The following is a 27,188-nucleotide window of genomic DNA, read 5'->3' as shown; positions in this document are numbered from 1 at the left end:
GTCTTACTCAAATGAGAGATACTATATGATATTTAAGGAAGACACTGTCAAAGCACAAGCAGTGACACTTGTACAGAGGATATATGTGCCTCCAACACAAAAGAGAAAGAGAAATGGAAAAAGAAAAAAGGTTTTAATAGTATTTATATATAAGAAAAGAAGGGTAGAGAGAGGGAAGATTTGAAAATGTATGAGAGGAAGGGAACAGTATAAATCAAAAGCGACAGAAGATATATAGGGAGAGTGAATTCAGTTAATGAACTAAGAGAAATACATGAAGCAGCTGTTGGTGTGGGCAAACATATTGTAACACATTAAGACACTGTATGAGCAAATGCGGTAACTAACACTAGTAAATACTTAGATATACATGTCCCCCCACTCTGCACATGTAAGGAGAAACACGGGAAAAAAAACCCCAGGTCTGGTATTTCTCCTTATGGTGGCATTTATACTGGACACTGCCTGATAAGAGGAGGTGGTGGTGGTATAAAAATCCAGAATTCTCCTTCACTCCTAAGTAGGACAGGTAGTTTAGAGCAGGCGGGAGGCTGAGCTCTGCCTCTCTGTGCTTGTGGAGGAGTTCTCAGGGTAGGTCTGCCCGAGGCAGGACTGGTCACACCCACCAACTTCATCTCTTGTGTATCTGGGAAGTGGGGGGTTGTCCCACTGAATCTGTCATTCCTGTTGTCCCTGGGTAGGTGCAAAGCATGCACCAAGCTTGGTAAGTTTCTAGACCATGTTTTTGGAGGCATGTCTGAATGCCTTTGAGCACGCAGAGTGGAGGAGAGTTGGGGCACAGGTCTGGTTTGTATTGGGTCCCCAGCCCTCTCCTCGTTCCTGTAGAGGTGCCCTCAGGTTCAGAACGCCTCTCACACAAACCACACGCTGCTGAATTTGTTGTCTGACACTCTATTCAAACCTCTACTGTTTGGCGCTGTCAGTCCTGCCAACATTCTGTCAGCCAAGAGTTGCATTTCCCATGAGCTGGGCCTGGGCTCACTCTTGTGATCTGGTGATTTTAGTGTTACCACGTCACAGACACTTTTTTCCTGAGCCCTAGCTATTAGAGCAGGTGTCTACTTCTTTCAGTAGTGCAGTGGCAGTTGTCTTGGAGTTATAGAAAATACAAGGATTTTCTGTGCCTAGACCAAGGGGGTTAACTCAAATGGCTTCCCGCTCCAGTTCTGCCCAAATCTACCTCTTGCTTGTTTTACCAAGGTCAGGGTAGGGGAGAGGGCACTTCAGAGATGGCTTCTCAATCCCATCTTGTCTAAATCTGGAGAGAGGAGGTGGGAATGACCACTGTTGTCATGGTTCCCTTGGCTGTACTCAGATCTTTCTGCTCAGGCTGAGTCTTGTCTGGTAACAGGTAGTCAGTGCTCACTAGGGTGCGCTGCTGAGCCTTTCCTTTCGCAGCTGCATCTGAGGGAAGGACACCCCCCCCACCCCGTATTCAGTGCCAGAGTGTGTTGCATCTGTCAGTTTACTCATCTTTCTAAATACCAGTATTTAGGGTTTCACCTGATTGCTTGGTTTCTCAAGGTTGATTTTCTATGGTTCTCCTATCTCTCCATATCTGTTGTTTTGGAAGAATATTCTGGAGTGACTTTAGAGTACAGGTTACATTCAGCCCACCACCTTTCCAACCTCTTGGCAGATTCTTATAATGTTTTACTACTGACTGTTATTGTTTATATCTACATGTCCCCTTCTAAAAGCCTCATGTGCTCTGCCATGCCACTTTACCTTGGAGTTAGCCAGCTATGGACTGAAATCTTTCTACAAACTGTGAGCCAGAAGAAAACTTTCCTCCTTTAAGTTGTAGGTGTAGGGTATTGTGTCAGTGACAAGAGGGCCAGGGATTTGGCTCAGTGGTGCTGCCACCTGCCTCAAAAGTGCAAGGTCTAGAGTTCAATCCCTGGTACAAAAAAAAAAAAAAAAACAACAAGAAAGTAACTAAGACATTGGCTGTCTTGTTACTTTAACTTTCATATCTATATCTGTGTGTGTGTGTATATATATATAGTATATAATCATTTTACCTAATAACTTATTTCATCCTATTCTGACTATAAAATTATTTTTTTCATACATCAAATACAAATTTGAATACTCTAGTTTTTATAGTAGATGCATTTCCAGTAATAAACTGGAGAACTTTATTTATTTTTTTTAAATTTTAAGATTCTTTATCCTCACGGATAGTTTTGACATTCCTTGGTGTGTACTGTATACCTACAAAGTAAAACATATTGGTTTCTAACATGGTTTCAGTGGGTTAACCTTCTCAAAAGCTGTGTCTTTCCAACTGCTATTGATACAGACAGAAAATGGAATACCTCCTTGATATCTATATATCTATATCTGTATCTGTATCTCCAGGAATTTGTCTGACATCTCTTGTAACACCTTTTTTCTTTATTGGCTTCCCTCTTCGGTCATTGTCCCTCCTGTTGTAATAATGATAACTGTTAAGTTTCTCTAGGCTGACAAGCTAGGAGGAAGTCTTCATTGCTCCCCATCAGCATGGCATGGGTCAAATGCCTGTCTCTGAACTACCCTATTGCCATTGCAATGGAACATTGTAGTGGCCAGTCTAGCTTACCTAAGTCACATGGCCTGTGCTTACAGGAGAATCAAAGTATTCCTTTTAGTCCGAAGACATCCTAATAAAGAGAATCCTTAGAAATGAATCATGCAATAAAATTCAGAGATTTACTTTGCCAACCACGTCAGTTGTTGTAACACTTTTTGAAAAAATTAACAAAATTTATTTATATACATAATATATATGTAACATATATAAAATACCATATGCCATTCCCCAAAACCTAACCAATGGTTTCTGATTTCTATCCTTTCTCACATAGCTATTTTATTTATGAATTATGCTCTCCCTCATGTAGCTAACTTATTTGTGAATTTGGTCACTGTACTTGTGGCTGTTGGCATGTTTTAGGCACTGAAATACATGTAGGACAAATGCTGTCATAGTGTGTTATTGTGGCCATTATTATGAATTGAAGGTGGATGTAATTTAATATTTGATTGAAAGGCTGGGACACTTTTTAGTTTTCTTTTCAGTGTACATTTCATTGAGAGGGGAAATAAAGCCGGTACTAGCATAGGCTTCATGATTTTTCACTGAGAAAGAAAAGCTTGCCATATAAATGGACTATAAAGTCTTTGACCAGAGATTATATGGATTTGGTGTGGTAATTTACAGCAAAAATGAACAGTGGAAATAATTTTTACTTAGTTCCTGTGTCTTTAGACAAAGCAAAAAGCAAAAGATGAGCATACCTGGTATGTGATCATTGTTTATTGCTATGAAAAAAGTCAATATTTGAGCTTGGCATGGTGCCTCACACCTGTAATTCCAGCATTTTGGAGGATGAGGCAGGAGGGTTGCCACAAGTTCAAGGCCAGCCTGAACTACATAGTGAGACCCTGTCTCACAAAATAAAGTCAGTATTCATCTTCTACCCATCTGGTCCCCAGGATCCTCTTCATATTCACAGTCCTGGAAGTGTAAAGCAAACCAGACCTTAATGGTGAACTGCTGCGTTAACCCTGCTCATTCCCAGTCATCAGTCCTCCTCTCTCCTTTATTCTGATCACTCAGACCTCATGAGGAAAGGTTCTTGCATTTTTGATTTAATGACTAGCTGCTGCAGTTGTATTTATTCAGTGTTGAAGACAAATCTTTTTTAAAAAAAATTTCGTGACAGTTGATAAATTGCAATAAGCAGGCACATCTGAGGAAGTAAGTGAAAATACAACCATGTAGTGATTTCCTACTGCACTTATAGGTGATTGATCTTTACTGTGATTACTGGATAAGTAATACAAACATGGAACTTTTTTTTTTCCAACAGAAGTACACGTGGATCTAATTGTTTTAAAGTGGCATAGGGCTGATATCATTGTGTTTCTGATTATTTTTTGGACTCAGTCTAGTTTGGATTTAAGTATGTTAGAAGTGCATGTGAATACTGTATGAGGAAATGTATATCATTAAAAGTGGTTTATGGGTTTCTGTAAAGTAAAAATTGACCTAAACCCATCAAACCATTTTCTGGATGTTATCAGTGTCCCTTTGCCCTTAAGGTTCTGAAGGAATTCTCATTGTGGAGAGGTTGTTATTTGTCCATTACAGCAGTGAGTAGTCTACATTTCAGTTGAGTTAACCACTTTCTCAGAGAGTGGATGCAGAGTTCAAAATCTGAATTGTAGTTCATAGCTGAATATCATTTGTTGAGCTAAGGAAATTTCTTAATATTTATGACCTGTTTTTCATTTCATAAGGCAGAACCCTCATATTTACTAATAAAATAATTCAGGTCTTATAAATCAAAGATTCCATACAGTGATCAGGTAATTTGGTTTTTTAGTAACGTACATAAATGGAAATTAGGCACATCATTTAGTAATTCAAATATAATGTTAAATCAAATATAGTTAGGTTTTCAATCTTGTCCTGTCCCACATTGCTGGCAGTACCCCAGTGTGCTAACCATCACTCAACAAATACTAGTGGTAGAGAAGGTGAGCCTGTCCCAGCACCCGGAAGGAAGCTCCCCACCTCCATCCCAGGCTCCTAGGGCAGAGAAGGTGAGCCTGTCCCAGCACCCAGAAGGAAGCTCCCCGCCTCCATCCCAGGCTCCTAAGGCAGACAAGGTGAGCCTATCCCAGCACCCGGAAGGAAGCTCCCCAGCACCATCTCAGGCTCCTAGGGCAGAGAAACTCAGCCGGTCCCAGCACCTGGAAGGAATCTCCCCTGCTGCCGTCCCAGGCTCCTAGGGCAGAGAAGGTGAGCTGATCCCAGGACCCGGAAGGAAGCTCCCCTTCTGCAATCCCAGGCTCCTAGGGCAGAGAAGCTGAGCCGGTCCCAGAACCCGGAAGGAAGCTCCCCGACTGCCATCCCAAGCTCCTAGGGCAGAGAAGGTAAGCTGCGTGGGTGCCAGAAGCACCCCCACCCCCACCCCGTGGAAATGAGAAAACACATAAACAAGCCTCAAAAACAGAGTTCCAGATCACCTAGAGGAACCTCAAAGGGAAATGAGATGGGACAATCTGATACTCAACCACCTGGACTCTCTGAACTGGCAATAAAAGCGGATCTGGGAAAAATGAAATCAGAAATAATTACTCAGATAACAGCAAAGATTTTGCTCATGGTGCAAGACATGATTAATAAATCTAGAGAGGACACAGATAAAAAAATAGAGGATCTGAGGAACATGATGGAATCCCAACATAGGAAACAAATGGAATCCATAAAACAGATACAAACAGATTTCCAAGAGATTAAAAACTCCATCAAAAGTCTGCGCAGTAGAATGAACCGATGTGAGGATAGAATTTCACATATAGAAGATAAGATTGCAATCAGTGACCAGGAAAATAAAAATTGCTTTAAAATTGTAAGGGAACACGAGAAATCAATCCAGCAGCTGCTAGACAATGCAAAGAAGAATAACATAAGACTGATTGGAGTCAATGAAGAAAGAGAAGAGAGTGCAGATGACATAAAAAAACTGTTCACAGAAGTGATGGCAGAAAACTTCCCAAGGAGGGGAAAAGAACTTGACATAAAAGTGAGGCATATAGGACTCCAGCTAGCCTTGATCAAAAAAAATGTACACATAGGCATATAATAGTTAGGATTCCAGAAATCCAATAGAACAAAATTCTGCAAGCAGTGAGAGAAAAGAAACAACTCACATACAAAGGAAAGCCCATCAGAATCACAGCAGACTTCTCAATGCAACCCCTCGAGGCAAGAAGAGCTTGGAGTGATGTATTTCAAACCCTAAAGGAAAACAGCCTCCAAGTCAGATTGATGTACCCTGAAAAACTATCTTTCAAAATTGATGGAGAAATGAGATACTTTCATGATAAAGAGCACCTCAGGAACTTCATGAATACCAAACCAGCACTCCAAAACATTTCAGACAACATCCTAGGAAAAGACAATGAGGATCACAACCCCAGGAAACCCAGCAGAATGAATCCACTGGGCATGAAAAATTAAACGCAAAGGGGGAGAATCCAACAAAAAGAAAAAGTCATGACAAGGGTTGTAAAACTTAACTTCATCTCCTTAATGAGTGTATAATTCAATCTTATTATTGTACTGATTAGTATTTTTCTGATTCTAGAGTTGCACACCATTCCTTGTGCTATACTGGCTATTTATCATCTTCTTATGTCTACATTTTAATTGGGTTGTCTATTAATGAGCTCTAAGAATTCTTTATATATTCTCATCATAGGTTAGTTATATGCATTGTAAATATGGTCTGTTTAAGGACGACTTTTCATTTTAATGATGTCATTTAAAGTTCTAAATTTTGACGGAATCTCATTTATCAATTTTTCTCTTTTATACATCATGTTTTTTGTATCCTAGGTAAGTTCTTGACTACCCTGAATTCATAAATATTTTCCCTTATAATTTCTTCTTAAAGTTTTATACTTTTAGGCTTTCTTATTTAGGTTCATAGATCCCTTCAAGTTATTTTCATGTATGGAAAAATATGGTTGAGGTTAATTTTTTATATACGGATAGCAGGTGTTCTAGTGCCATTTGCTGAAAACACTCTCTCTTCCTCGGCTCTTGAATTGAGTTTATATTCTATAAAATGTTAATGTTAAATAATCTTTCAAAACTCGGTGGACCATATATGTGGTTCTATTTCTAGATTCTCTGTTTTATTCCAATGATCTATATGTCTTTCCTTACACCAACACTGCCTTGATTACTGTAGCTTTAGAAGAAGTCTTAAAATTAGGTACTAAATGTCTTCCAACACTGTTTTTGTTTTTGTTTTTGTTTTTAACTTTTCTAGGTCCTTTGTACTGCTATATAACTTTTAAATTTCAATATCCAATTCTTCATTTATAGCAAGTATACACAGACCTGAATTTTTATATATACCTTGTGTTTTCTAATCCTGCTAAATTCAAATAGAAGTTCTAGGGGCTCCTAGAGATTTCTTAGTATTTTCTCTGTAGATGATCATTTCATCTACATATAAAGATTTTGCTTCTGCCATGCCAATCCTATCCTAATTGTGTCATTTTATTGCCAGACTAATTTGGTGGGGCCTGGGTTTCAAAGTTTAATGGACAGATAAAGAGGAAGCATATCTGCCCTTGTTCCCCACCTTAAGGAGAAAGCATTGTATCTTCTCCATTTATATAAGGCATTCTCGCTGGAAGTATGGAGTACATGTCTTTAATCTGTTGAGAAGGTTCTGTTCTACTTCTAGTCTCCTGATAGCTTTTACCATGAACAGCTGTAGAATTTAGTCCAATACTTTTTCTCCAACTAGTGACAGGATCATATGGCTTTTTCCTTTCCTCTGTTAAAATGATGACTTTTGGGGGTGGATCTTCCAATGCTGAACCAACACTGCCATCCCTATAACAAAACCACTTTCTACATACTGCCAGATCTGACTTCTAATAGTTTGTTTTGTTAAACAAATTTCTGTCTATGTTCATACTTTTTTCTTCTATTATCTTTATCCAGTTTTAGGATTAGTACAATGTTGAGTTTCTAAAATGAGGGGAGAAGTGTTCCTTCTTTTTTCTGCTTTAATTGTTTGATATAATTTATCAGTTAAAATGTATATGAGGCTGCTGTTGTCATATAGGTAGGTTTTCAAGCTAGGAATATACTTTTTTTAATAGGTGCTATTCAAATTTTATATTTCCTCCAGAGTCAGTTTCATTAATTTATCTTCCAAGGTACTTCTTAGAAGTTGTCAAATTTATTTCAAAAAAGATTTTTGAAATATGCTTTCTATATCCTTTTAAATTCTGTAAAATCTGTGGTCATGTCTCCTAGATCTTAATATTGTAATTTAAAAAATATATAACTGATACTGTGTAACAGGAAGAAATGGTCTAAAAGAGCAGGGGAATTGAGAGGGGAAGGGGAAGGGAAAAAAAGGAAAGGAAAAAATATGAGAAGAAAAAAAATGGAAACAAGGACTTTGCAAATAGGGAAGGGTGGAGGGGATGAAGGGAGGGCAAGGGAAGAGGAAAAATAAATAAGAACCAAGATACTCATGTAATGGTACAATATCCCAATGATGAATGTAACTGTATTTTATACTGAAAATGTACCAATAAACTTAATGGAGGAAAAAAAAAACAAACAGAAAACAAATACTAATAGAATGTGTGACCTATGCACTGTGCAGAACCCCACCTTAACAGACATGGATTTTGGTCTGGAAACAGCTGTTACTTGAGAAGTTATACAAAATATGAAGAATTTTTTTTTTCCTTTGGTACCGGGGATCAAACTTGGGACCTTGAGCTTGCAAGGCAGGTGCCGAAACCACTGAACCCTGCCCCAGTTATTCAAAATATGATAACACATCGTGGTGTTTGAAGGAAAGACTGAAGTGTTATGAAGCAAGATAATTTTGATACGAGGTAAAGGATCAAGAGTGAGAGAAAATCCTTATGTCTATTAAGAATGGGATCCATCTATTTATGGTGCCATTTTGGGCCATACTTTCACTGTAGCCCAAATACCTCCTCCTGTCCCTTTCACTTCTAGATAAAACTTCCTTTGTTGTCTAACCTCAGCTCCTCAAAAATCAGATATAAGGAAATGAATGAATGAATGAATTTCCAACATATTATAAATATATACATATATATCCTGTTTTCTTCCCTAAACAGTAATAGTTTCTATATCATAAAATACTCTTTTGTAAAGTCAGCTTTAATGGTATACCATGATTTTTAAAAGAGGACAGGAACATTTTTAGATCTTTGATAAACAGGTAAGCAAGCTAAACATTAAAGTTAAGTTGGTGTATAAATTAATTAAAAATTATTCTCTTAGGAAAACACCAGTTGTGATGTTACTGTTCATAGATTTCTTATATTTAATTTTTTACCACTTTTTAAGCACTTGGTGTATGTTGTTAAATTCTTGGTATATCTCATTGTTTTATATATAGTTTTATATATGTTTCTGATTATTTTAATGTAATTTCATTCTGTTTGTTGATTCGGACCTCAAGCAACTGATGGTAGCAGTCACAGAAGTTAGTTGTGTATGTTGAATACGCGTTAGGTTTAAACTGATTTAAATCCTAATCTTCCCATCTTGATTTCTTAAAATAATAATGAATCTCCTTTTAAAAATGTTTGTCTGTATTTTTCCTTATTGATGGTACTTTAAATTTGGCTAGTAAGTTGTAGGAACACTAAAATCCATTGTTTATTTTTCTGTCTTTGGCTTGTTTTACTTTTGATTGATGTTTAGTATATCATTCTCTTCTGTGCTTTAAATTATTTCATGAAATTAATTACAGAAAATATAATAGTGGCTGTTATAGCCTTACTCCTAAATGGAAAAGCAAGGATTCCTAGACAAAGTGAATCTGAAAGATTGAATTACTTAGATTATTACTGTATGATTTTTCTAAGGAAGTGGCTGAAAAAGTTTCTGTTATCAAGTAATTTAAAATTTTAACTTCCAAAAGATTGTTTTCCTTTTCTTTAGTGTTAAACTTCAATATTTTTTAAAATTTAGCGTTAGATTTCCATACTGTTAACACCAGAAAGCCTGAAAGCTTCTTTCCAAAAGCATTAATTTTTTTTTTTTTATCAGGGTCTAGGTTTGTAGCTCAGGCTGTCCTTGAACTCACAGTGATTCTTCTTCCTCAGTCTCCCAAGTACTAGGATTACAGGCGTGTGCCACCATGCCTGGCAAAACATTAACTTTTTTCTGTATCTATCTTTCCTTAGGTTGTTTCCTGTTTTTAAAGCTTTACCAGAGAGTTTTCAGGAGGCAGGTGACATATAATCCGAGTGCATGAAGTGCAGGATGGAGTTTGTGATACAGCTGCTAAATAGATCAAGTTTTAATTTTTTCTGAGACTTATACTCAACATTCAGCATGGCATTGAGGCTTTAGAAATGCAGTAACCTAGAATTTATTCAAAAGCTGGTAGGTTATTTTTGTTTTTCTCAAGCAAGAGCATCCTTAATTTATACTAACTAGAGCAGCTCTTCTGCAAATTGCATCATACATACATGGCTGCTTTGATAGTTTTTTCCTCATTCATCTTTAACCTTGCACCCATCTCCCTTTTAAATTATTTTTTCCTCATTAATATTTTTCTGCATTCATACTAGTATTTTATCCATGCCAAAAAGTTGGCAGAGGGTAGAGGATACTGCCTTTAGCCCAGATTTAGCAGAAGTAGAAAAAGGTAGGCATCACCAACATCAGTCTGTGGTATTTAATGAAACCAGAGTTCTACTGTGCATCCTGGAAGACGACTAGTTCTGGATTCAGGCCCTTTGGTTACTCACTTTTTCCTTGTGTACTCAGTAGTTTCTCATTGGATGGGAAACTGTCATAGAGGGACTTGTGTGTAGGATATTGAATCTTGCATTGCCTGAAAAAAAATTTTTCCCCAGTTTCTATCTTTATCCTACTGGTAAAGTCACCTAGCATTTTTGTGCCTCAGTTTCTTATCCATGAATTATCGTTTACTTTCTAAGGTTCAGTGAGTGCACTGGATGAACTTGTAGTTATGTCACGGCAGCTCTTGCCTAGCTGTCTAGCATGCAACAAGCCCGGAGTTTGATCCCAAGCAAAAGGAGTTGGCGTGGGGTGGCGGGTTTAAAATGAGCTCTTTAAAGGACTCTCCAATGTGGAAGTTAATATTTCTGAGCATGTTTTTCCTAATAGGAACTTTTAAAATTATATGTGTGTGTCTGCATGTAATTTCTTTGTGCTTTTTCTTATGTGATCTTATAGACTCTTATGAAAAATATTTATCTTCATAAAAAATTTAGATCCCTACAAGTATGCACAGCCCTGTTTTTATCTGGTCTTGCCCAGATTTATCATCCATATCATCTGTGATATGGAGTGCATAAATTCAGAAAAAAATAACTTCATCTGCCCCTGAATACTAAAGAGTTCAATTTCATGCTATGTTTTACATGGCACAGCAAGAGTGGATTGTTTTAATATTTGTAATTCTGAACTTTCTTAACCTTCCTATCAGATATTCAGGTAAGTGTTAAGAAGCAGAAATTCAAAAATAATTTCTTCAGAATATTTTGGAGATCCCTAGAGAAAACTATTTGAATCCATTCCCCTTCTTTTTGCACAGTTTTTCTTTGTCTATTTGAACAGTGTTTTCATGGGTCAAAAAGATTGAGTTTCTAGTCTCATACCTTAAATTGCTTTATAATTACCTTACTTTATAAGGCAGACATACCCTGGCACTATGAAGGCTGAAAAATATTCAGAAGAAATTAATCTGAACCTATTAGAAGGAGGAAGAAGGAGAAAACTTATTGTGAAAAATGGTTGGCTATACTGCATAAACTCTATCAATAGGCATGATTGTGCACATAGAAAGCAAAAATAACCAGCCCCAGACATTTGTTCTCTGCTCACATTTCAATCTGGGTGTGGGTCCTAGATAAAGAAATTTAATATGGAAAAATATGGTCCATATTTAATTTTAAAAGCAATTTGAATATATAGAACATGGTTTGGAATTTCTGCAGTAGAGTAGGAAAGAGTATATGTGTTCTGGATTTGAATCTGGCACACTTACTAGGTGTATGAATTTGTAATTAAATTTTCTGGCCTCTGTATTTTTACAAAGGGTTACATATGTAACAAATATTTTTAAGGCTCTTTTATTCTCCAAGCACTTCTAATACACTTCTTAAAAAGAAGAATACCTTATATACTTTCATGGTTAAAAACAGAGTAGTAGGGAAAGGTCAGATATTTCAGAGTATTTGAAAAAACTCACAGTAGTGATTCATTAGAATTAGGATAAGAAATCAATTTCTGGTATTAATACTTTCTAACCATGACTATATGAAATATCTTTATGTTTTTTAGGAAAAATTCAGAACACATTATAATTCAAGTGTGTGAAAATGAAGCCTGGACTACCAGAATTTTTCTCTGGATATCTAGTCTAAGCACACCCCCCTACCCCCAAGTGTATTATTATGAACTTTGACAAAGTGAGATTTTTGTGAGCTCTGCAGACTCTTGGGGAAGGCTAGGCCTGCTGCAGACAGACCACCTTGCTTCATCAATGGATATACAAACCTAAGAAAATGTTCTTTGTTCTCTTTCTGCACTGACTTCATTGTGACATACATTTATTTATTATATATATCTATATATCTATATGTATGGTGGTGGTTGTTGTTGTTGTTGTGTTTTGTTTTGTTTTGAGACAGAGTCTTGCTATGTAACCCAGGCTGGCCTGGCACTTGTGACCATCCTCCTGGCTCAGCCTCTTGAGTGCTGGGATTATAGGTGTGTGCTACTGCATCCAGCTTCTATTGATTAATATTGATTAATATTGACCTGAGAATTGTATTTCTTTTTCTTCCTGGTCAGTCAGTATAACTATGGTTTACTTTTTCTATCTGATATTTGTTCTTAGGTGATATTATGTGAACTACATCCCAGGATACCACAGTAGTATTCAAATTATTTTGCAGCAAAATTAGATTTATAGTTTTATAACTCCGTTTCTTACATTAAATAATTCTAATAAAATTAAGATTATTATCATAATTTTCCAAAATGTAGGAGGTTACATGTGTGAATGAGCAAAGATTGAATAAGTCTAGAGATGAAATGATGTTATGAATGTTTACATTTTTATACCTAATTATTATGTTAAGTACTTTTATACACTATTACTTACCTGGTTACCATTTCAGGACCAAACTCAATAATTTTTCTCGTATTTATCTTATCAGGTTAGATACTTCTACAAATAGTAGAATAATGTCCTGTTCATATATACTAGTTTTACCCTGCTTAATGCACCTATTTCCTAAAATTGTTTTTATTTAACTTTTCCTAGTAATCCTTTAAGTTAGGCAGTTTTGCTCTATGTTAGGGAGAACTGAGGCACAGAGAGGTTAAATAAAGTTTTCACTGTTACATTGTTGGTTGATGTTGAAGCTGGGCTCTGAGTCCTGTCTGTTAAGCATTATACTGTCATGTGTCTTACAGTTCTTCAGCAAAGGGATATGTTTCCTTTTTCTCACTTCCCACCTCATAATAATGCCCAATAGAACTTGAAGGAATAATCTTACCTTTGTACACTATCTTTCATATCGTCAAATAATTGTAATTGTTGATGGATTTATGTTATTTTAGAAAAGTTCAATATGAATGGTTTTCTGGTTGATTTAATCTTTAATAAATCTTAAGGCACATGACAGTGTCTTTCTATATTTGGAGTATGATGCTTTGTTAGAACTGCTCTAATAGCTTAATGGCCAAGTCCTCTGTGTCTGTGACTCTGTTCTTGGAGGGTTTTTTCATCCTGTCTCTGACCCTCTCATTTTAAGCCGGCAGCATTTCTGTTGGTGTACAGTTCTCCAGATCCTCTTAGTGTGTGATTCAGACAGGAAGGTCCTACACATACCTTTCCTGGGTGGCCCGTCTCTGTTTCTGGCTTCTGCTGAGGTGGTTGGTTGGTTGTTGGTTGGTTGGTTGGTGGAACTGTATTTCATGAGTCTAATGTATTTAGAAACAGTTTAGCCCGTCCCTGAGCATGTTCCTCTGTGACCTTGCTTTGCCTACCCCTGGCTCACACTGAGTTCTGAAGCTTGTTCAAAATGTCTACGCCAATGTACACAAGGTTAGGTTTTGTTGAAACATCTGAGTGAATGAGATGAGCATCAGGTAAAAGGTTTTTTTTCCCCCCCTAAAACCATTTTTTCTCAGAAATACCAGCCCATCTTGCCTTGGGATGCTACAGTCATAATCATGCTCAGGCTTAAGTTAGCTCATTAAAGGAGGAAGCATCACTGTTTTCTACTACTTTATTTTTCTTATGAAGCGCAGTTTGTAGCACTGTAAGGATATAAAATTTTGCTGATTCCAAGTTTTATTGTTTTCTTTAGTTGAACAATTACATGTTAAGCCTTTAACGTTGTTTTTTTTTTTGGTACCGGGGATCGAACTCGGGACTTGCTTCTTGCAAGCCAGGCGGCGAGCCTTTAACTTTTTGAGGAACCCAATTTTCCACATTACTAAAGCAAGATAATTATTGCAAAATAACCTGGACTTCTCACTATACCTAATAATAGAAATCAATGATGTTGGTGAATACTGTTGGCTTCTTTGCTGAGGAACCTGATATATAGCTGCCTTCATTGTTAAAAGATGAGTTTTTTGGGGGGCTTGGGGTAGGTAGCAGGCTGGTGAGTAGGCAGCCATGGTACCTTTTTGGTGCCTTTTGCTCTAGTGGCTTTCATTGAAGGGGAATATTCACCTTGACTTGGAGTGGGGGAGAAACCTGAAAGTTTCACCGATGGAATTAAATCTTGAAGTCCTTGATCACCAGGCATATGAGTTTAGATTTACTCTAAAGGCACAGCTGAGTGAATACACATAAAAATGAACAAATACTGCATATTTGAGGGAGATTAAAGATGCAGAAAGATGCATTGGTGCTAGAACAGGCTACAGGCAGGAAGTTTGTTTTGGTAGGGTTAGCTGGAGGGATGGGAGAAACTGATGCAGGACGCATTTCAGAGGAAGAATCAGACACGTTGAATTTTGGGGGGTGAAGGAACTAGGAAATGCTGACTGCGCTTGGAGGGAAGTAGAATAATCATGGCATCATCGATTGTAATGGAATATCTGTTTGCAGTTGAAAACGTAATTTTAGGTATGTTGCTTGTATACCATTCTCCAAATCCAAGTCAGTCTTCTGGGCAAGTTATGAACATTCAAGCCACCAAATAGAAGGATCCTCCACACTCTTTTTTGGGTGGGCTTTTGGTTTCCACTGAGGTGGTTTGTTGGATCTTTATTTCATATGTCTAGTCTACTTAACAAAGTTTGTCCATTATTATTAAACTCTATGAAGGGGAGTTTATGAAGGGGAGTACAAGACTGGAATTTTTTAAGAGTTTGGAATTAATTTGTGTGGAGATGATAATTATATCTAAGTGATTGAGAAGCTTCTTGTGTCCAGCCTAGTTTAACCAGATGTGCAAAGGATTGTGGTCAAGTTCAGCAGTTAAATCTTTGAGACTCTTTATGTACTACCAGTTGAATATCTGCCGTGATGTGTAGTGTTGGTTTAGAACAAGTTAAGTCTATATGAAGTCTTTATAGGAGACTTGTTTTATTAGGTGCATCTGATAATTATATATTCGTGAGAACCAGGGTCATTTTGGTTTCAAAATAACCTTTTCTTTGAACTTCTCAGGATAACCCTCTACCTTTCCTTACCAGATATTTTTATTATATTTTTGTTGGTAGCGTTTGATGTTATACTTAATATGATATAGAAAAGATTATTCATTTGTTCCTTATTTTTGATTACCTTATTAGAGTTTGTTAATAAATACACATTTAATTAAAATATAGCTTAAAAAATTTATCTCAACTTACTGGTGAAATTACACTAATCACACATTCATGGGCTTTTTTATTCATTTAACAACCCATGTGCGTTAGTTTTGCAAAGTACTACAGTGAAATACCTGCACAGTTAATTTAGACTGAGAAAAGGTTTATTGAGCTCATAGTGTGGGAAATTCAAAGTCTAAGAATGTGTAGCCCCTATTTGTTTGGCCTCTAGGAGGGTGTATGCATCAGAACATGGCAGGAGTGCATGGAAGAACAAATATCTCCCAGAGGAGCAGAGAGAAAGATGGGTGGGACTATGCTTGCTTTTACAATGATTTTCTTGTGAGAACTGTGTAGTGTCCCACAGGAAATACCTCATGCTCTCGATGCCTTAGGGCCATGCCCTACTAGGCCTTACCTGTGCAGGTTTTACTACGTAACAACAGTGCTGCCCTGGGGCCAAGCCTTTAATCACAGTGGACACTGGGAGACACTCAGTACACACCTTAGTGATAGCACCAGGTTTTCAGCTTCACAGACCTTAGGTCACTGATGCATCCTTGTTAGGGATGGGTATTCCTCCTTTGCAGGGAGCTGTCACATGTGCTCTCTTTCCTTTCAGTTTTTCCTGGTACACAATCCCTGTGAAGTGTAGAAAGTATTTTCACATCTTACTTCCCCATTTGTAAATAAGAATATATAATTTTTTAACTCTTGGAGAAATTTGGTTTATCACACACAGAATGTTTGAAAATGTAAAACATTATGCTTTGTTTTGTAGTGCCTAAGTATTCACATATACTGTATTATAGTCAAGGGCTGAATCCATGTGACTTTACATAACCAGTAAAATGTTTCATTGCAGATTTCATTAAAATTGGTCCATTGTGTTTCAGTGCACTTGCAGAAAAGACATGGTGAAAATTTCAATGGATATCTTTGTGAGGAAATTTCAGCCCGACCGATATCAGCTTTGGAAACAAGGAAAGGATATATACACCATTGATCACACGAAGCCTACTCCAGAATCCACCCCTGAAGTAAAAGCTTGGCTGCAAAGGAGAAGGAAAGTAAGAAAAGCATCCAAAAGGTAATTATCCCCACCCTATCCTACTTGCAGCATTTGCTCAATTAGAATGGGTCATTAAACATGATGTTTATCAAGGGACATTTTGTCCATATTTATTTATCATAAGTTTGGTTAGTATCTTACTGAAAAATTGAGGCAAAATATTTTAAATTCTTAGGATGTGTGCTAGCAAGTAGAAAGAGGTGTTTATTCCATTTGTAAATATTCCTGATGTCAGTATACATAGCAAATAGAACAAGATGAACCTTTCAGACTCCTTACACTAATGTAATTAAAAGTTGTATTGGTCCTTCCCACTCATCTCCATATTTTAATCAACTTCAGTAACTTCTTAATTTTGCTACCATTTTTCTTTCTGACTTTAGTTATTAGCTTCTTCATTTGTCAAACATCTGAGATATTACTTTTCTCATCTGGATGCTTATATTTTCCTTCATTTTATGCCCTTGGTTGTATTCTTTTTTCGATATAAAGCAAAATATGGTTCTATAACATGATTGTCCTTGTGAGCTTTATTCTCCATTCCATTTTTGTGACCAGGGCCATTTCAAAAGCTTAGCTCTACTGTGGGCATCTATCTTGCTGTTTTAAAACCCGCTGCTTAGGGTAAGTGTTGTATTGCTCAGGTCCTTAGGCTGCCATTTTGCTCTTATTTTTTTCACTTTTATATTAAATTTTCCTCTTCAATATTCCTCATTGTTTTTCTTTCAGATTGTAAAAGTAATATTTGAGCATTGGAGAAAATTTGTAAAATAAGGAAAAGAATAATGAAGGAATCCCAAATCACCCATAACCTCACTATCCAGAGATAACCAGTCTTAACATTTTATGTATATCCTTTACCTATATATTTATTACATATTATATAATATTATGTAATTTCTCAAAATTGGGGCCATACTCTTTTAACAATTTGATGACCAGTCATGTGAGTGATTTTCATGTAATTAAATGATTTTCTACAACATAATTTTTAATGCTTACATGTACTTAACTAGTCTCCTATATTTGGACCTGTAGCTTGTTTCTACTTTTTTGCTATTTGCTAAATAACACTGTGATTTTATATTTTTGCCCACACTTCTAACGCTTATTTTCTAACTTTCTTTTTTTCCTGATGTTTATTTTCTGCTATTTTAGAATGGTAGTGAGCAGAGGAATCTTAAGAACTTGGAGTCAAACTTCCTCACTTTATCAGAGATATGCCTGAGGCACAGAACTAGGCAGTAGTGGATCTAAAATTCAGGCGTTGCTGCTTCACCCTATAGTGTACAGCAGTAACTTTCAAAGTATTAGTTTTCAAATTAACTTACTAGGTCAGGACTACATTTTAAAATTAGGAATTAATGTAGAGTAAAAAGTATCCTAGTGCTTCTCATATGGTAATGGTAAGTATTAACCTGTGATATCTGTGTACATGTGTGTATGTGTTCGTTGTGTCATTATCTAAGTAGTATAACTTCCTTTGGGTACGAACAAACAGTTTAAGAAATACTAATTTAGAGAGTCAGTTCCTTTGAAAAATGTGTTACTCCATGTTACCAAGAAAGCCAGCTTTGGAAGGAGGCATCATTCACTTTTCAGGTCAGGAGCCACACCTGGAGAACATCTTGAGAATTTTTCTTTAGTGGATAGAAAATATGGTGCTCCAATGAGATGTATATATTATTTTCTACCTGTTAATCACAGTGAGCATTTTCAATTGATAGAAAGCATAAATCTGTGATACTGAGCAGATTGAAAATGTCTTGTCAGTAGGTTAAAATAATCAATGGACTTTGCTCACCTAGACAGAGAGCCTAATGTTTTTTGTTTTTGTTTTGGTACCGGGGATTGAACTCAGGACCTTGAGCTTGCAAGGCAGCTGTCAGAACCACTGAGCTAAATCCCTGGCCCAAAGAGAGCCTAATGTTAATGCTCAGGTGTGGCTCAAAGAGATTTCTGATTTCCCTTCAATAATACCTTATTTAGGTAAGACCAACAGATGAAATGATTCCTCACAATCTCAGGGAGATGTCAGCCCCCTTAATTTACATGTACTACACTGCTAATACTGTGGAGATTTTCCAGATGCTTCTTGGGTTCTCAGCAAATGGGATGGTGGTAATAATGATACCACTGCCCTTACTGCCCAGAGTAGCAGCCATGGATAAGTTTCATGGGGTGTCCCTGGCTATTGCCTTATCTCATATCTCTGCCCCACTTTGGTTCCTACACTGGTCAGCCTGTGGTGTTTTCTTGTGTGCATTTAATTGTGTGTGTGTATGTGTGTGTGTGTGTGTGTGTGTGTTATTGACACTGTTGCTTTGAGTTGATTTGTAATTGTTTCTAATTGTTATAAATGTTGTGTCATATACAAAAAAACATGTGAAAGAGCTGGCAAATAATGGAGCAGGAGAGAAGTAAAAATGAGTGTCCACTCTGAAAATAATAAGTTGGCATAAGAATTAAATATATACACTTCTTCCTGTCTTAATTCCTTTAGCTGTTGACTTAGACTTTAACGTGAGCTATTTTCATGCATGCCTGAGAATTATTTACTGGTTCACCTTGAAATGTAAATAATTTATTCAGATTTTAACATCATCTTTATAGATCTTCTGGTTTTCCTTTTAAAACTAAATAATATTTTATGTATTCATTTAATTGCTTTCCCATGTCATCCCCTTTTTTTGTTTTTGTTTTCAGACTTTCATTTAAAAATGATTATTTTAAATTTATTTTTAGCTGATACACTAAAAACCATCAAATTAAACCTATTAGTGGGGTACCATGTGATATTTTGACACATATGCACATTGCAGAATGCAGGTCAATCATACCTATCTCCACTCACACATAACCATTTCTTCATGGTGAAACATCCAGAATCCTTCTAACTTTTGGAAATATACAGTACACTTTTGTGATCTCAGTTTGCTCTATGGATTTTCCTATAGATTTTTAACACAGACACTGTTTTCACATTAATGTGTAATCAGTTATTTCCAATTGTTTGAATTTTAATTTTTAGTAAATTGGTCTTAAAACTTTTAAGATTTCAATTTCAAGTTTAATCTATTAATTGTGAAGATTTTCTTTACATAGTGATTAAAAACCTTTCAGTGGTGAGCAAATGAACAATACCATTTGTATTTTTTTGTTGTTTTTGTATCCATTGGAACCTTTCTTTTCTGACCAGTACTTCTGTTGTTACTAGCTTCCAAGGATCTAGGGCTCACCCTAAAAGGCCTAAGGCTGAGGAGGATGAAGATGTGTCAGCTGAAGTTGATGGGGTGGAGGTCCCTAACTCTGACCCTGGTGCAGAGGACCTCAAGGTCAGCAAACAGCCAGAAAAAGCAGCACAGCTGGGGAACATAGAAGCCCCTCCCAGAGAGGCCACTGCTAGGACAACACAGGTGCATCCAAACTTAGTGGCTAATGCCACACTCTCAGGTGAGAACGTCTCTGGTTGTGTTTCACGTGTAAGTGGTACGTAGGTGGTTGATGATCTGATACCTTAAATCTGTGTTCACTAGGATAGCTATCTTACTAACCCAGCCAGCTTATCTAACTATCTAAAGTTATAGGGTAACTTAGCCACAGGAGGCCTAGGGAATGTTATAAAAGTCAGGGACACCGTTGCTATGTATAATGGAATTGTGAGACAAATAGCCAGCAGTGTCTATTTGGTTTACCAAAAAGAAGATTCTAAAATGAAATTTTTCTAGTGCAATTCAATTTACAATATACAATACATTTTAGGAAAGCTTCTCTTGAATTCACATGAAGCAGAGAAAACCAATTATAGATAATTCTTTGCAGATTCTTAGCTTTCAACTTAATTTTAAGAAGAAAATAAAGATTAAGGTTTTAGAAAGAACAACAAAAATAAAAAGTCAGTCTAGTGAAATAGTATGCATATTCTATGGGTTGCTGCTTTATACTAATGTGCTCATCTGAATGTCTCAGCTACTGTCCTTTCCTCCCCTTTCATTGGATATTTCTCTGAAACTGCATTCATGCTTTGCCTCTTTTGTATCTGTTGGAATTTTTGTCCTTTAATAATTGAGCTACTTGGTAATTCCTATCGTCTTCTTACAGCCCTGAGCCTGTAAATCCTTCAGTGGTGGCACTACTCTGAATCCCACCCTTCTATGTCCCCACACTTGAGGTGCCCCATCTCCTGCCTGAACTGTTGTAGAAAGTGCTTCCTTCCTGCTTTGCCAGTATCCACGCTAGTCACTCCTGCTGCCAGCTCCTCATGCAGCAGTCATAGTGATCCTTTAAAAAGAGAGCTGAGGTCTCATCTGTGCCCTCTTCTTACTATTATTGCATTTAGAGTGAAAGAAAATGTCCTCCTTACACAGTCTTAACTAAACTGCTCCTTGGATCCTTCTCAGGCCTTCTCCTTACCTTTGCACTGGAAATACCTGGTGAATAGAGTTTACATGGACATTTTTTCAATGACTTAATATCTAAGGGGAGAACTAGACAAATAGACACATAATTACAATCCAGTGTGAAAAGTAGCTTGATAGAGAACGGAATGGGTCTACCCATTCCATCTGGAAGGACCCAGATGCATAGGCCAGTTTCATGGTGTAGTTCATAGCTAAATTGCATTATGAAGAATGAATAGAAGATAGCAAAGTCTAGAAGAAGGTTGGGAAGGGAACGGCAATAAATGCAGAAAAGTCAGTTAGTCGGTGAATGTGGGTATTTATCATCCTCACTTTCTACACACTGGGTTTAATTCACCACTGTATGAATTGCTTGAGGACTTAAGCTGATGGTGCCTAATTTTATTAGCTTTGGTTTTTTGCATTTTGACCTCTACATTTTGAGATCTAGAAGAAAACTTAAGTAGAATTCTTGACTGGCCTCAGCATTGGATTTAGAGTAGCAATAATGCTTGTGTGTGCATGCACACATGTGTGAGTGTGTCTGTGTCTGAAGGAGACTGTTGAGTAGATATGTCAGGGGAAGAGAAGCTTTTTGTTTTACTTTTTAAGAGAAGTACTTTGTAATCTCTGGCTATGTGTTCTCAGTCAATGGCATAGTATTAATGTAGGTTAATGTAGGAATTAATTTTTTATTGGCTCTGTATGACCTTATGTGTGTTAATTATATATGTTCTCTGAACTGGTGTTTTTCATCAGTAGCAGCTCTTAGCATCATATATTAAGATATAGTTCCTATTTTTAGATAGATTTCAAATTGTTATTGTTCTGCAAGTTACTGTAATTTCCCTGCCTTTTGGTATTGTCTGTAGTAGAACTTCCTTCATTAAGACACAGTCTTTGCTATGTAGCTCAGGCTGGTTTTGAACTCACTGTGTACCCCAGGCTGGCCTTGTACTTGTGCTGGCCCTCCTGGCTCAGCCTTCTGAGTGCTGCGATTACAGGCATGTACCACCTGACCTGGCAGAACCTTTTAATTTCTTCTTTTCTCGGCAAGTAATTTCTTCTGCCAAAGTCCAAGGTTTCACCTTCACAACTATGAAAGTGGCATGATGCTTTGATGACTTTTCACACGTCTGTGGAAGTTGAGAAAGTTGAAAGAAATGAAATCAATTGGGAATAGTTTAAGAATTCAACTAGGTAGTAATCAAATGCACGAATTATTAATAGTCCTTTATTTTACTCCTCAGGAAACAGCTGCTTAAGTACATCCATTCCGGAGGAAATAAAAACTGAAGGTGATAAAGCCCATGGCATAACCACACCATCCACACCCCCTGAGGCTGATGACTCCGTAGTGGTGCAGGAACCAGACCCACCTACGCTCCCATGGCCAAAGTCACCTGAGTCATGTTCCTCTGTGGCAGAGAGTAATGGCTTGGTTACAGAGGAAGAAGAAAGTGATGTGGAGGGCCATAGGAGTGACCTGGAACCTGGGGAAATCTCAGCAGTTCTCAGTGAAGAGAGAAATGGCTTCAAAGTCCCCAGTGTATGTGACAATATCTGTTTTGGTAAAACATGTCATAGTACTCATTTTATGGTGAGAACTCTTTCTGAAAGCAGCAAGCTAAGCACTGAAATCTTGCTTTAGGGCAGGAGTAAATAACATTTTACACTAATTGGCTTTGGTCATATTTCCTTCAGTGACTGAGAGATAAACATTCTCTGGCTGTTGCTCACAGTATGTTAATTCAGAGCATAGAGATTTTGGCCACATGTTCAAGTTCAATTTTCTCTCACTTTATATTTTTAAAAAATTATCATCTTTAATAGGAGATAATTACAGATTAATGTGGATTTATAAGAAATAATATATAGAGATCTGGTGTACCCTTTACCCAGTTTTCCCAATACTGTTGTTTGGGAAAACTATAATATGAAATCATAATCATATTGATGTTGATACAGTCAAATACAGAAGGTTCTGTCACCCACAATATTAACCAGGCTGGGACAAATTCTCCTGGACTCTGCCCTCCTCTTGCCAACAATTATTACCTCTGGGTTTCTGTTTTCCACATACTTTATTTTAGGGCTCTCCCAGTCCCTTTTTCCTCTATTTACTGTTGGACTCTACGTTCTAATTCCAGAATGACCATTCTGGTACTGCACACTCCCAGAAGCAGGCCTTTTGCCTCAGAAAAGTCAGGAATACTCTAGATTTCCCAGCTGTTTTTTGCTAGCTATTTGAATAGCATCTCTTCCTGTTACCCGCATTCTGCATAAATGGTCCCTGTTCCCTGATTGTAGTCAAATCAGGTGAGTTAGGACTGGGTCAGCATTTAAAACCTGTTTGGCTCAGGAGCCTGACCAGGCTAATATAATAGGTGAGGAAAGAGCGCCTTCATTGATACAGCTAGCATTCTAGCTGGCTGCTGACCAGATCTGCCTCTTTATTGTTCCTGGTCATTTAAACTTAGCATAGGTCTATTGTATCTTTTGGTATCAAAGCAGATTATAAAAGGACAGTAACTTTGAATACTTTGATTCTTAGTGGTCTTCAAATCTGAAGTAAAATATATTGTCCTAATTTGATTCAATAGAATTTTTCATTTTAAGTAGGATTCTGTATTCCACTGAGCTATATAGTACATATTTGCCAAAAATCACATTAAAAGTGAAAAAATGGCCTAATTTATTTGAAAAGGTGTCTAAGAGAAGTTTAGAAGTAGCACTATTTGTAACATAAATGATTTTAAGATGAAAGTAATATATCATTAAAAAATGAACATTTTAAATTTCTTCTTTAATCCTTTGTATGGATGACGGTACTAACGGTTCATTTTTGAATGAAAGGAATTATGTACTCTCAACTTGGCAGGATTTCCTTCTCTGTAAGGATAGAAAGCAGAATCATTTACCAAATAATCACATGGGAACAGCATAGAGATGACTCACTGTCATAGTTCTTAGTAGTTTTATGTGTCTACAAGTCTAAACTGAGACTAGTTTCAAAGGACTTTTGAAAACTTGCTAACTAATTAGCAAGCTTATTGCAAGTTTGATAAGTGTACCCTGTACTTCAGTTAATACTTTAAAGCAGAAGAGAGCTAATTGACCTGTTTGTAAAATTACTAACACAATGCTTTCCTTTTTTTTTGACTTTAAGTTTCTAAAAAAGCTAATTCCTTAAGATGTACATAAGCAAAAATTTCTTCATAATTAAGTTATAAATCATAGTGTTTTTTTAAACTTTTTTTTTTTTTTTGTACTAGGGATTGAACTTGGGACCTTGCTCTTGTGAAGCAGGCATGGCACTACTGAACTACATCCCTAGCCCTTAAACATGTTTTTATTTATATGAGTTCATCTTATGTTTCATAACCAGGTAATAGAGGGAGAGGCCAAAACTTCTAAGAGTTGGCGCCATCCACTTAGTAAGCCTCCAGCCAGGTCCCCAATGACTCTTGTGAAGCTGCAGGCAGCAAGTGATGAAGGTGAGTTTGTGACATGTTTCAGGACTTTTTTTCCCAGAGATGTTTCTTGTATCAAACTGTTACAAAAATGGCTTAATAGAGAATTTGACTCTATGCCTAATACATATCATTAGTTGATCATAAATAATAATTTATAGGGAAGGGAATTTGGGTTTTAGGGATATGAATTTCTTTCATGCAATCTAAAAACATTATTAGTAAAAGACTGTTTCGTATCTTAAAATTGGTTCTTTCTGACATTCCTTGAAGCTTTTCTAAGGGATAGGAAAATTGACACCTGTGTCATTTCATGGAATTAGTATGCTGTGTAGACTTTTTTTTTTTACTTTAACCTTGAATCCTTTAAATTCATATAAACCTCATTGGGTAAGAAACTATGTGCATTGCTTCCCTATCTTGCTCTTTAACCATGTGTGTGATCAAATGTCCTCTCTTTTTAACTGGGTTGCCCTGATGTGGCTTGATGTCAAGCAGTTTCATTTATAACAAGTCACCACTCCTGAATGTAACATTTTTGTTCGTTTGTTTAACCTGGTTGCCCTTTTCACCCTTCTTTTGTCAGAATATTTTTTTGACCAGCTGTTTTTTTCTTGCAAATGTTGCTTAATATTCTGAGGGCCGTATTTTTTCCCATTTCTAAGCAATCCATTGAAGAGATTTTGTGTAAGAGCTCTTCTTTAGGTAGACTCCTTTACCAGTAGAAATTTGGATGATCCTGTGTGGATGTAACATAATAGGGTTCAAGGTTCTTGTTTAATTTAAATAAACTTGCTAGAGTATATTGACATCATTCTAGATTTTATCCTTTTATTCCCTGACTTATTTTGTAACACCTGTTTAGTTAGAAGAAAAGATCAAGAATGTAGAGATCAGATAAAGGTGGTGGTACTTTTTATAAAACTCACCCAGGATGAAATTCTGGTTCCAGTAGAAGTGATAAAACCTATTAGTCTTTATTTCTGTATATTGCCATATTGGCTGCTGCTTGTCTTCCCTCCTTCCCTCCCTGTTCCCATTTTATTTTTTCCCTAGTATTGGGGATTTAGCCCATGGGTACTGGACCACTGAGTTATATTGCTAGCCTTTTATTTTTTCACTTTGAGACCCGGTCTCACTAAGTTTCTCAGGTTGGTTTTGGACTTAGGCTCCTCCTTCCTCACTCTCCCAAGTAGCTGGGATTACAGACATGTGTCATGATGCCTGGCTTGAGTCGTTTTTTATCCTACTTTATTTCACTTAGAACAATTTTCCTCTTAGTATCACTTTAAATAAAAGACAAACTTGTGTAAAATAATTGATACTTGAGTACAATGTATATGGGTTTTGATTATCCTTCTTCGTAGCCTGCCTTCAGTATGGCTTCCTCATGGGCAGTAGGCCACACTGACACATAAGCAAGCTGCTTTCTCCTATGTGTTTTCCTGGGAAGCTTATTTTGATGTGGGCTATAGTAAATTGGCCCAGAGCTCCTCCTTGGAGAGCAGTTCTGGTTTCAGTCTGTAAAGCCTGCAAAATTTATAAATGGGTTGGGGTAACAGAGTTGTCTTAAAGGTTTGAGGTTAAATATTTTGCTGAAACATTGATGATTATAGCTTTTGCAGTAGTCTCACTTTCTCATGTAATATATTAAGGACTCCTGGCAATCTATGAATATTTTAGAGAATTGAGTAGAAAAATCAGAGCATTTTTTTCTTATGACTGAAGATTTTTACAAGCTTCTAAATTGACAATGGAGAATATTCTGTAGCCTGGAGCAAATTATTTACATCATGGCACTTGGATGTTATCTCAGTCTTTTGCCTCTGTGTCCAGGTTGCTTGTGCAATAGAAATTGAAGGAACATTATCATTGTTAGAAGGAGATAAGTAGTGGTGGTGCTCACTGGAAGCACCCAATTTCCAATCCAGTTGCATTTAGGGATTTTTCTACCCTAATTAGTGCTTTTTGTATTCTCCATATATGGGGACATAAGAATCTCAGAGCCTCTGAGCAGTCGTCTCTTTACACTACAGTCAGTGTTCCCTCCCTATTGGTTAATGAGCTAGAATCTTTCTTAACCAATAGAAAGGCTTCAGAGGGGAAAGTTACGTGGCAGAGCATCTGTGGGACCTTTGGTGCAGATTGGAGATGGACTACCTCTGTGTTGATCTTCCTTTTAGGACATGGAGTAGCTCTTTGATAGCCAAATGGCCTAAAACTATAGAGATAAATTTAATTAGTGACACATCCCATAGTTACAAGATTATCAAGGATTTATTAACCTCTGCGTTTTCTTTCCTGAAAAATGATTTTTTTATATTGAGCAGCAAAACACAGGGTACTAGTTTCAATGGAAAAGAGAGGATATTTAAAGAATGATGATTAAAATACAGAGGATCTTTCTGAAAAACCTCTGTCTAAAATTTTCACTTTTGGCAAAAGATAATCTTAAATGCATACTACATATTTTTATTTCAAATTTAAAAAATATTAGTTGTGTCTGCTTTTTTTTCTTTTCAGTTTTGGGTTTTTCAAAAAATTAATTTTATTGGTACATTTTAGGTATACAATATAATGACATTAATCATTGGAAATTTGCACCTTTACATAATCTCTCTTGGTTCTTATTTTTTCCCCATTCCCCTGCCCTCCCTTCAACCCCTCCATCCCTCCCTATTACAAAGACTTTGTTTCCATTTTTTCTTTTTCTCATATTAATTGCATTCCCTTCTTTCCTTTTCCCTACCCCTCCCACGTCCCCTTCCCCTTTGCCCCTTTTCTTCCTATTTCACATTATCTATTATACCTTTTAGTCCTTATTTATA

The 27,188-nt window shown here is 36.8% G+C and overlaps 1 protein-coding gene across 12 annotated transcripts in view; it reads left to right on the top strand.

Moving 5' to 3' along the window:
* Positions 1-27,188, top strand: part of Kdm4c (lysine demethylase 4C) — a 453,670-nt gene that overhangs the window by 227,695 nt on the left and 198,787 nt on the right. For all 12 annotated transcript variants that reach the window (XM_013069708.3, XM_087183467.1, XM_087183465.1 and 9 more), the window contains 4 exons: positions 16,312-16,505; positions 19,705-19,940; positions 22,138-22,436; positions 24,276-24,384. In XM_013069708.3, coding sequence (XP_012925162.2) covers positions 16,312-16,505; positions 19,705-19,940; positions 22,138-22,436; positions 24,276-24,384 — 838 coding nt within the window. The remainder of the gene's footprint in view (positions 1-16,311; positions 16,506-19,704; positions 19,941-22,137; positions 22,437-24,275; positions 24,385-27,188) is intronic.

The sequence above is a fragment of the Heterocephalus glaber genome, unplaced genomic scaffold (genome assembly GCF_053883595.1).
Source record: "Heterocephalus glaber isolate CG9 unplaced genomic scaffold, H.glaber_assembly_v1.0 deba00001481, whole genome shotgun sequence".
NCBI lineage: Eukaryota > Metazoa > Chordata > Mammalia > Rodentia > Bathyergidae > Heterocephalus > Heterocephalus glaber.
The sequence above is the reverse complement of the archived record's forward strand: the minus strand, read 5'-3'. Positions and strand labels throughout refer to the sequence as shown.